Source organism: Megascapheus bottae, chromosome 33, assembly GCF_031878675.1.
Source record: "Megascapheus bottae isolate mThoBot1 chromosome 33, mThoBot2.hap1, whole genome shotgun sequence".
In the NCBI taxonomy this organism is placed as follows: domain Eukaryota; kingdom Metazoa; phylum Chordata; class Mammalia; order Rodentia; family Geomyidae; genus Megascapheus; species Megascapheus bottae.
The window spans coordinates 9,928,820-9,939,775 of record NC_143541.1 but is presented as its reverse complement, the minus strand read 5'-3'; the positions used below and the strand labels follow the sequence as shown (position 1 = coordinate 9,939,775).

The 10,956-nt window shown below is 53.8% G+C and overlaps 1 protein-coding gene and 1 long non-coding RNA gene across 3 annotated transcripts; both read left to right on the top strand.

Annotated features, from left to right (window-relative positions):
* Window positions 1–87: 87 nt before the first annotated feature.
* On the top strand, window positions 88–3,446 carry LOC150042959 (uncharacterized). Its single transcript, XR_016533539.1, has 3 exons — window positions 88–182; window positions 1,059–1,214; window positions 2,954–3,446. It is a non-coding gene; the product is annotated as an uncharacterized LOC150042959 (long non-coding RNA).
* Window positions 3,447–5,090: 1,644 nt separating this feature from the next.
* Window positions 5,091–6,722, top strand: Gp9 (glycoprotein IX platelet). Of its 2 annotated transcripts, none has more exons than XM_090323809.1 (2): window positions 5,091–5,251; window positions 6,078–6,722. In XM_090323809.1, exons 1-2 carry the CDS (start codon window positions 5,180–5,182, stop codon window positions 6,633–6,635), a joined length of 630 nt encoding a protein of 209 aa, XP_090179935.1. In that variant the 5' UTR covers window positions 5,091–5,179; the 3' UTR covers window positions 6,636–6,722. The 2 variants fall into 2 exon arrangements, with proteins under 2 accessions (XP_090179935.1, XP_090179936.1); XM_090323810.1 differs by having other exon boundaries at window positions 5,180–5,251; window positions 5,345–6,722.
* The last annotated feature ends 4,234 nt before the right edge of the window (window positions 6,723–10,956 follow it).

Below are 10,956 nucleotides of genomic sequence, written 5' to 3'. Positions count from 1 at the left end.
GCCCCTCCTCATCTGGGGCTTGCTCAGAACATAGAAGTCAGTGAGTCGTCTCGCTTTGTCTCACTGTTGCCAGGAAACCCAGGACTGGGCTGTGTGGGGCTGCTCGTGGTCTGGGCCAGGCCTCCCTCCTGAGGCTAAGCTTCCCATCAGCCACAGCACACCGAAGAACTCTGCGAGCAGGGGTATACAGATTCCCAGAGCCTTCACTCATTCACTCATTCTGTCAAGACAGTCTTACTCTGGCTGTAAGCACTGACCATGCAGCCGGCGTTGACCTGCACTGTGGAGGCAGGGGATCTGCAGGACCCGCTCTACTGCTCTCCCACGTCAGCCACAGCTGTGGCCCATTTTGGCTTTAGATATTTGCCAGACAGGAGCTCACATTGTTTTTCTGCCAGTCCCAGGGACTGAACTCAGGGCCTGAGCACTGTCCGTGGACTTTCTCAAGGCTAGAGCTCTGCCACTTGAGCCTCAGCACCACTTCCAGCTTTTTTCTATGTATGTGGTACCAAGGAATCGAACCCGGGTCTTCATGCATGCTAGGCAAGCACTCTACACTAGGCTACACTCCCAGCCCGAGGGGCCCACATTTTTGTGGGGCCAGCTTCAGCTTCCTTCCTCCCACAGACCAGTTCAGACTGCAAACTAGCACATCCCAACTTGACGTTTCACTTAGTCTGGCCTTGATCTGTGATCTGATCTAAGCCTCCCCATTAGCTGGGACTGCAAATGTGTGCCACCATGTCTCCCTCACCCACTCTTTAATAAAGTTAAAGAAAGCAATGGTCAGGGGCTGGGAGTTTGGCCTAGTGGTAGAGTGCTTACCTAGCATGCACCAAGACGTAGGTTCAATTCCTTGGTGCTGCATACTTAGAAAAAGCTGGAAGTGGTGCTGAGGCTCAAGTGGCAGAGCTCTAGCCTTGAGAAAACCCAAGGACAGTGCTCAGGCCCTGAGTTCAAGCCCAAGGACTGGCATAAAAAAAAAAAGTAGTTGTCTCAGTATATTCAGACACATATACCCAAGCATAATCTCATAGTATTTTTTGCTTCTGTCTCAGATGACCTGAATTGATCGTGAGACCCAATTCAGAGATGAAGAACTAGGCAAAGAGAGCTAAAGTTCAAGGTTGTTCAAGGTTACACGTGCCTGAGCAGCCGCGCTGGACTGAAATCAAGACTCCGACTCCAAAGCATGGGCTCCTCGTAAACCCCATGTGAGTTCTTCCTGCTGTGGAAAGCGCTGCACCAAGTGGGCATTCATCCTCTGTGTTTCCATACGTGTGTCTTGAACTCAGGGCCTGGGCACTGTCCTTGGATGCTTCTTGCTCAAGGCTAGTGCTCTGCCACTTGAGCCACGGCATCACTCCCGGCTTTTTCTGTGTATGTGGTTTTGGGGAATCGAACCCAGGGCTTCATGCATGCTAGGCGAGCATTCTACCACTAGGCCATGCTCCCAGCCCCATACATGTATGTTTATAGAAAACAATGTTTTGTGCAGTGTTATTGTAATATGTGTGTCCACACCTCCACACATGCTGCAGCTTCCTTCACTCTCACTGGATGATCTGGCCTGGTCTCCTATGTAAGGAAGTTTCTCGCTAGTATAAACAATGGCACAGTGAGCCTCCTACTCAAATGGCTTTTTCTATGGTAGACGCCAAGAAATGAAACTATAAAACTTTTTGTCAAATCACCATTATTTATTTTATTTTACTTTTTTTGTAGGTCATGGGGATTGAACTTGGCCTGGGCTCTGTCCCGGAGCTCTTCAGCTCAAGGCTACCTCCCTACCCTTCAGCCAAGCCCCATTTCCCATTCACTAGAGGTTAAGTGGAGATAAGAGTCTCAGGTTCTTTTGTGCCAGGGCTGGCTTTGAACCTTGATAGCTAGGATTTGCAGGCGTGAGCCACCATGCCTAGCCACCATTATTTTTAATATTAAAAAATAGACTTTGCCACGTGCCAGTGGTCAGGTCCGTAATCCCAGCTACTCAGGAGGCTGAGATCTAAGGATCATGGTTTGATGACATTTCAGGCAGTAAGTCCCTGAGACTCTCATCTCCAATAAACTACTCAGAAAAGGATGGAAATGATGTTGTGGCTCAGTGGTGAGTGATAGCTTTGATAAAGCTCAAGGACGGTGCCAAGGCCAAGTTTAAGCCCCAGGACTAGCAAAAAGAGAAAAGAAAAAGCATGTTTCCAGCTGGCAGACTTCACCTGACCATGGTGGCAGAAACCTGGGAGGGGCTCTGTGTGGAGTCTTGTGAGTGTTCCTCCAAGTGTGTGGACTCTGACTGTGCTGCGGGCCGGATAAAGGGATGTCTGTTGCTTTCTCCATCCAGAAAATTAAACTTCCCCAGCAATCTCGGGGTCTGCTTAAGTGAACATCCACAGAAGCATGCAGACAGCTTAGGGAACAGAGGGGCAGCCATGAACCCAAGGTCCCATCTCAGAGTCCTGAGTAGAGACAGTGATTTACCAGTCATCACTAAAGTCTCCCGGCCCTCAGCTGCCCTTGGAGCACAGGCCAGGGCCCATGGTCCCCAGACCCTCCCAGCCTGTGCGCGCTGGCCTCTGCCCTCTGCTGTCTGCAGGACCCACTCCGCAGCAGTCACTTGGTATTCCTGCCCCTGAGCCACCAAAGCCCCACTGAGGTCCCTCCTGGCTCCCCCCACGTCTCCACTTTGTGTGTGCTGCATGCTCCCTGTCTTTCTCCATCACTTGCCACGCATACTGCTCCCCTGAGCCAGACCAGGCTGCTGGAGAAGCTAGGCAGCCCCCTCACAAGGCCACCTCCTGACGGAGGCCTCGCCACAGGGCCCGGCCGCAGGCACACAGAACGAGTGCCCTGCCTCGCTGGCTGGGCCTGACAGGATGCGGGCTAAGGGGCTAGGCTGGTAAGGGGGGTCTTTCTGCCCCGTCTGACGATTAGCTTATTCCATTGCCTCTTTCAGAGCTCTTGTCAAATCCATAAAGTGCAGCTCGAAAGACATGTTTTCCTCGGGCAGAACTCCACAGAAGGAAGGTGCTATCAGCTAACCCGAGGCTGGTATTTTTCACACTCTGGGCCAAATGGTGCCCCAGCCTACTTTTGGACAATCTACAAACTAAGAACACATTTTACATTTTTACATGGTTGGAAAAAAAGCAAAGCAAGGATAATATTTCATGGCATGACTATTTCATAAAATTCAAATTTCAGGGACCATGAATATTTTATCAGGACATAGCCATGCCTCTGTAACTACTTTTGTGCTACAGTGACTGTATGGACTTCAAAGCCTGAAATATTTATTTACTATTGGTCTTTTACAAGAAAAAGTTTACTAAACCCTGAATTACATAGCAGTTAGGCTGGGGGTGCAGCTCAGTGGCAGAATGCTTGCCTGGCATGTTCAGGCCCTGGTTCACTCCAGCACCACAAAAATAAATAAATAAGTAAATAAATGGCAATGTTGTTGTTGTTTTTAATTAACTGGCATGCTATGGTCGTAGCTAATCCTGACATCAGGACAATTGGTGTTTGCAAGGCAGGTAAGTATGGACTTCCCTTCTCATTCTAACCCCCTTCCTTCATGGTAGCAAACCATTCTCCTGTGGTTCCTGTGGGCTGCAGTCAGCCACGGGCTCATTCTCTGTGGGCAATCACAATCTGATCATGGCAAGTGCCAGAAAAGAGAAATCTATAAGAGTTACTTTGAATTTTGTCCTCTTCTGTCCTGCCCATGGTATCATAAGGCTTGTGTTCAAGCAGCTCTTACTTTACTGAGTAGTCACTATTATACTTCACTATGTGTTATTTCTGCTATCCCAGCTTGCCTAATTTATGAATTTAACTCATCATGCACGTGTGTCTAGAGAGACATGGACAATCTTGTTGTGGGAGGCTCACAGGGAGGTTTGTTTTCAGTTTTCCAGGAGCCTCATTCTTACCCAAACATCTCTGCCAGCATTTCTCGTTTCTTTCTTTCTTTCTTTTTTTTTTTTTTTTTTGCCAGTCCTGGGCCTTGAACTCAGGGCCTGAGCACTGTCCTTGGGCTTTCTCAGAGCTCTGCCACTGGAGCCTCAGCACCACTTCTGGCTTTTTCTATGTATGTGGTACCAAGGAATCAAACCCGGGTCTTTGTTCATGGTAGGCAAGCCCTCTACCACTAGGCCACACTCCTGGCCCCAAGAATTCAGAAATTTCTTAGCCTACTTATATTGCTATAGCAAAATGCCTAAGATTGAGTACTTACTAAAGAATAGAAGTCTCTTTGGATCATGGTTTTGAAGGTTGGGAAGTCCAAGAGCACAGTGGTGGCTCCTGTGGAGGGACTCCAGCTGTGTCATGGCATCGCATGGGAGAAAGTTCCAGCTCATGTACATAAAAGCATTCTAGAGATCCTGCTCTCATGATTGCATCCAACCCTAATCACCTCCCAAGTCTCCACCTCCAGCTACCAACAGGAAGATTTGAGGATTAAGTTTCCAACGCACAAATGTTAGAGCCTTCAAACCACAGTGGAGATGGAGCCAGGAATCTCATTCATGATTTACAGCATTTTGTGTTTAAGTGGCCAACAGAATTAAGTTCCAGGTAAAGATCATTGCAGGCCTTTCCTTGACTTGGATGGATGGTTTACAAGGGATAAAACAGTTCTGGGCAAAATGGATGAGAATGATTCCCTAAACTCTCGACGAAACGTTCACATTTGCTGTCCACTCTTGGAAAATGCCAACCTCCTCTTCTGAAATGGTGAAAAAGCTCTCTGCGCACGCTAATATCACAGCCAGGAGTCATGCGTGGCTACTAAGCACCTGGAACGCGGCTAAGGTGATTTCAGAACTGAAGTTTTAGTTTCAATTCAAGTAAATGTAAGTGGCCACATCTGACAGCACAGATCAGTTTAACATTTCCGCTGGCACCAGTGGCCCATGCAATGCTCCTCAGAGGGCTGAAGGGGATCTGAAGATCACAGTTTGAGGCCAACTCAAGCAGGAAAGCTGTGAGACTCTTGTCTCCACTTGACCACACAGACACACACACAAAAATAAAGTTGAGCTGTGGCCCAAGAGGAACTGTGCTTCTGGGCCCTCAGCCCTGTGCATGGAGATAGGCCGCAGGGAGGAGGTCTTTGGAGATAAGCGGGGCTATCACTTCCTTCCTCCCTCCCGCCCTTAGCAGCACCCCCTCACTGATGAGCTGCCCCACAGCCTCAGCCAGGGAGGCACAGACCACAGCGAAGGGGATCCCAGCCCAAACCCTGCAGGTAAGTGCCAGCCTTATTATGTGGCCTTCCATTCTGCAGCAGGGCTGGAAGGGGGGACAGGGCCGCACTATTATCCCTCTGTGTCCTTACTAGAAAATGAGAGGGGCGGAGTTCTAAGATAGCACTGCCTCCTTGGCTGAACCAAGATGGATTGCTTGGCTCAGTGACTTCTCAACTCTGCTCTGAAGGGTGCTGGCAAGGAGACTGCGCCCACACCCAGGCGCGAGGGAAGGCCACCAGGCACAGAATGCTGGGCTGGCTCCTGGCATAGCTTTATGACACGGGTAACCCTGAGCAAGCTACTCTCCTCCTGCGCCCCCGCCCCAACCTGCATTTCCCAACTCCAAGCATTAGACTAGATCAGTGGCTTTCCAGACAGGTCCTTTGGGGGTCCCCGCCCTGGACCCCCACTGCAGTTTTCTGCATGCCATGCTCTGGGGCACTTCATGTAGCTGAGCTGTGGAGAACTGATGCTCGATGCAGGCCATCTGTGCAGGGTTGGACCCTCGCACGGGCCCAGCTCGAGCATGGGACTGGGTGCAGCTAAAACTCACTTTGCAGTCTCTCAGGGCCAGGAGCAGGGTAGGAATCTCTTAGGCTTCCACGGTGCCCCACCCGAGCAGGGTCTTTAGGGACCAGAAAGAGCCTTCCCTGCCCACCGCAGAGAGCTCTTCACTGCACAGCCCCCTTGCCTTCTCAGCTGCCACCCCATTTCGCAGAGGAGAGTGTGGAGGCCTGAGCGAGAGGTGACCCCTCCTGCAGCTCAGGAGCCTGGCTCTGGGGAGGCACAGGCTGCCAGGCCCTCTTCCCATCACTCTCCCCGCAGCCCACCTGCCCGATGCCTGCCTGGAGGCTCCTGTTCCTGCTCTGGGTGCTGGTGCACGTGGCCTGGACCTGTCCTGCACCCTGCACCTGCCAGGCCTTGGAAACGATGGGGCTGAGGGTCAACTGCGAGGGACAGGGGCTTACAGCCCTGCCTGCCTTGCCAGCCCACACTCGCCAACTCCTGCTGGCCAACAACAGCCTGCGCTCGGTTTCCCCGGGGGCCTTTGACCACCTGCCCCAGTTGTGGCACCTGGATGCCACACAGAACCCCTGGCACTGCGACTGCAGCCTCACCTATTTGCGTCTCTGGCTGGAGGACCACATGCCCGAGGCCCTCATGCACATCCACTGCGCCAGCCCAGACCTCACTGCCCACCGCCCGCTGGGCCAGCTGACAGGCTATGAGCTGGGCAGCTGTGGCTGGCAGCTGCCGCCATCCTGGGGCTACCCGAGGTTCTGGTGGGACATGGCACTGGTGGCGGTGGCTGTGCTGGGTCTGGCGCTCCTGGCTGGCCTGCTGTGTACTTCTAGAGAGCCTGTGACCCCAGCGCCCAAGTGACCCGTGCCAGAAGACTAGGCCCAAAGCCCCGCTCAGCCCAATATGAGGCGGCTTTGTATGGGAACAGAAACATTACTTGTGCCTCAGGACTGAGTCTGGCTCCTTGAAAAGTGAGTTGATTTTGTTTTCATTTTCTTTCTCCCATTTCCCACCATCTCCGGGTCCTGGGATCCTGGCTCTCACAGCCTCTGTGGTCTCCTTGCGCGCAACCGCCAGGCCAAGTCTTCAGTTCTTTAGAGTGCTCGCTGCCAGGGCAGCCTGAGCGGTGCTGAAGGTCCTGGGGTGGGGGGCACCTCCATGAAAAAGTACCTTGAAAGGCACATCACTTTTCTGTAGGCCATTCCATCCTGGCCATGGTGCGAAACTTCTCCCTCCTCACTGTTCATCAGTACAAAAAAAATCCTTCCCGTCTCACAGAAACCAACTCTCCTCCAAGCTCTGATGCCAGCTGCCACCAAACTCAGGTCCCCTCCTATCCCAAACGATAGGTGACACAGTTCTCTCCCTCCAAGAGATTTTGGTGCCACTGTCAAAATTGTTCCCCGTGGCTGACCAGAGGCCCCAGAAGCTGTGAGGAGAGCCTGGCAGGCCTCCTGCAGGGGCTCCCCTCGACGGCCAGAGGGCTCAGAGCAGTGTTAGGCTTCTTGCAGGCTGCTCTGTCTGTCATGGGGTCAGAGCTACCGTGCGCTCTAAAGCAAGTGGACCCACCCAGCATTGAAGTGTAGGTCAAAACAGGACTTTCCTCAGTAAGATGATTACCTCTCGTATTTTTATGTTTTTTGAGCCAATCTGGAGGCTTGCGCTCAGGGCCTGAGCACTGTCCTTGGACTTTCTCAAGGCTGGAGCTCTATCACTTGAGCCATGGCACCACTTCTGGCTTTTTTCTATGTATGTGGTACTGAGGAATCGAACCCAGGACCTCGTGAATACTAGGCAAGCACTCTACCACTGGGCCACGCTCCTGGCCAATATTTTTCTTTTACACAGCCGTGGAAAGCAAGCACACTGAATAATTTGTAAACAATTTATTTCTGGCTATTGAGAAGGCTGGTGAGGCTGAGGGTAAGGGAGCAGCATTCGGCATCTGTTGTGCAGAGCAGAGAGCAGGGGAGGACAAGCCCTCCAGCCTGTGTGATGGCCTAAACAGGCTCTCTGCCTCCGTGGCCTCGCCTCTGCAGAGCCACCACCACCACCATCAGCCTCCTGTGTCCCCAGCCACGCCCCTGCCGCTCTTCTCAGTCAACGGCTCCCCACCGTCTTCAACACCCTCACCCCTGGCCCTGCCCCAGCCTCCCAGAGACCTCCCTCCTCTCCCAGACCACCTCCCTACCTGCCGCCCCAGACATCAGCCTCCTACAGCACCTCCCCCGCCCCACCCAGCCCGAGGGACAAACTGACCCATGTCCAAGCCTGTGGAGGACCCTGAGGTGGCCCGGCCCAGGAGGACACTTGCTAGGAGCTTGTCTTCCAAGGAGCACAATGGACTTTGGTGCTTCTTCCCTGCCCAGACAGGAAGGCTGGACATCATTCTGTCAGGCACTCCTTCTTCCTGCAGCCCTCTGGAAAGCAAAAGGCTCCAGCCTTCAGTCTAGGAAGCCCTCCTGGGACACAGGACTGGCCAGTGAGATCCACACTGGTGGATACTGGGTCCAACATGGTCGACACCAGTCAGGGCCAGCCTGGGACTGAGGCGGCTGGTCTGCCTCGGCCAGGACTGACAGAGTGAGCCAGATTACCAGGATGGTGACTGGCACACAGGGACCGACTCAGACACCGCTCCTTGTGTGGCACTGCTCTCTGCTAGGAACAGCGCAGGGGCTCTCAACTAGACTGAATGACAGCTCTACGTCCTCCCTGCTGACAGGCTCCAGCACACGGGACTCCTCGAGGGTGGGGACTTGTCCTAGGTATCCCATGGTCTCACAGCCCCCCCCCCCCCGGCTTGGATTCAGGGCCTGGGTCCTTCCTGAACCCTTCTGCTCCAGGTTAGTGCTCTACCACTCTGAGCCATGGCACTACTTGGTTGTCTGTTTAACTGGACGTGTCGCACACTTTCCTGCCCAGGTTGCCTTCAAGCTGCCATCCTCGGCGTGAGCAGCAGTGCCTGGACCATCAGCGCCCCCTCTCGCTTCTAGGCTGTAGGTGCTTCTTGCTCTTAGGCATCCAGCTGAGGAAGTCTCAGCAGTGCCAGGTGGGCACTGAGCCGAGTGGTGGGGAAGCATCACCTCCAGTCGTCCCCAGGCCTGGAGAATAGGGAGGACCCTGTGCTGGGGAGGGGGAGGCCTGCTCCAATAAGAAAGTAAGATCAGTCTTGGGCAGAAATGTTTAATGGCTGAGGAATGGATATACTCTGGCTCTCCAAAGTCTCTAAAAGGCAACCTTCCATGTCTTAAAAAGACTTGATATAGACATATATTCATAAATACATAACATGAAAATTTCCAAATGCAAATGGCATCCTCAGGTTGGCGGAGCTCCAACCCCTAAGCCAGGCCCTCCAGGGTCTGGCTGGATTGGCCCAGCCCTGCAGCACTCCTAAGAAGAGAGCAACTGAATTCAATGTGAATCACGCCGGGGCCTCTGTCCCTGGGAAAAAATATCCCTCCTTGGGAGGCATAAAACCTCCATCCTGGCACCTGCACTACAGGAGTCAGGAACCCTGCCTGACCCTCATTTCACTCCTTTGCTTCCCAGGCCAGACAGCTCTCATCTTCTCCTGATCCCACCTCCCTCCTGCACAGCCCCCGCCTCCAGTGTCACCCCAGCCTCTCTCTGCTGGGTTATTTTAAACAAAGGGAGATGAAAGTGTCCTCCTGCCCCAGGGACCCTGAGCTGCTGAGAGCCTGCCAAGCCTGCCACAGGAAGGAGAGGCCAGTCTGCTCTGTCTCAAGCACCTCTTCATTTTCTCTCACTGACGCCACGTCCCCCTTGACAGAGGCCCAAGGGCAAGCGATCAAGACCCCTCCTATGGGGTAGAGTAGGGCTAGACCCTGGCATGTATGTCATAGTGGGAGACAGCAGCTTCTCTGTAAGAAACTGGCTTCAGCCGGACTCGGGACGGCGCAGGCCTGAGGTTGGAGAGACCATTCTCCAAAATGTGCCCTGCAGACCATTCATGGGTTCCAAGACCCTGAATGAAAGGTCAGGGGTGGTAAGCAGGGGGTAGGGGTGCTGATGTCAGGGTCTGGGCTTGGAAGGCAGTGTAGACACGCAGGCTGAGTGTACACCACCTCCCTGGGGCTGTGAATCCAGTATGAACTTCAGACCTGCCACCTGGCAGGCAGCGAGGTGTTGTGACTGTGTACACTGAGGTGCAAGGCCAGCAAGCAGGAATCACAGCACCTGGAATGTGGCTGCTCCTCTCCTTAGACCACGGGGGAGCAGGGAGTCACTTAACCCACGTTCTAGTACCTTGGCATTGAGCAAAAAGGAGAAAGTAAAATGGGCCTTGCCATGTGAACCAAGAACCACGAGTGCTGGGTGCTGGCGGGTCACAGCTGCCATCCCAGCTAGTCAAGAGGCTCTGAGCCAGCCTGAGCGGGCAAGTCCGTCAGACTCTGATCTCCAATGAACCACCAATCCAGAAGTGAAGCTGGGCCAGCCTTGAGGGAAAAGCTCAGGGACAGCACCCAGACCCTGAGTTCAAGTCCACACACACACACACACACACACACACACACACACACACTAGTGAAGAGGGCTCCCAATTAGAACAAGTAGCCCTCTTCCAGGCCTCAGGCCTCCAGCCATGGAGGGGAGAACAACGGTACCCAAAGGTAACCTCCAGTGGTGGAGGAGAAGGGCCCAAGGCGACAGGTGAGCCCTATCACAGAAGCCACTCAGGGCTGGGGCTGCAGTGGGTGGCATGCAGCGATGGGTATGGCTGCTTCCTGTGGTCCAGTGCTGGACTTACCCCGGAACCCACCAATGAGGTTTCTCCCCACCTGCCCAGAGCCCTCCGTGGTTCCCCCCCCAGCCTCAGACACCAGGAGACCTGCCTGCCACCCACAGAACGGCAAGGGTGGTGTTAATGCCCTTTCCTGACCAGCCTGGCGCTGAGGCTGGAAGCCAGCTGACAGTCCTACTCCAGAAGCACCAGCCAGTGCTGCAGCAAAGGGCTGGGGAGGTGTTCCTGGAGCTCAGTCCCCGAGGGGCCCAGATGGCACAGGGGACTGGGCCCTGGCTGGGGCTGAGGGGAGCACCTGCTCCCCATCAGCAGACTGAGAATAAAAGCAGTGAACAGGGCCCAGGGTGGCCTAGTGGTAGAGTGCTTGCCTAGCATGCACGAAGACCCGGGTTCGATTCCTCGGTACCACATACA

Excerpts from the sequence above, each read along its gene's own strand:
- Gp9 (XM_090323809.1), top strand. The coding sequence starts at position 5,180 with ATGAGCTGCCCCACAGCCTCAGCCAGGGAGGCACAGACCACAGCGAAG. Across the intron at positions 5,252-6,077 it reads TCCCAGCCCAAACCCTGCAG|CCCACCTGCCCGATGCCTGC; the intron begins GTAAGTGCCAGC and ends CTCTCCCCGCAG.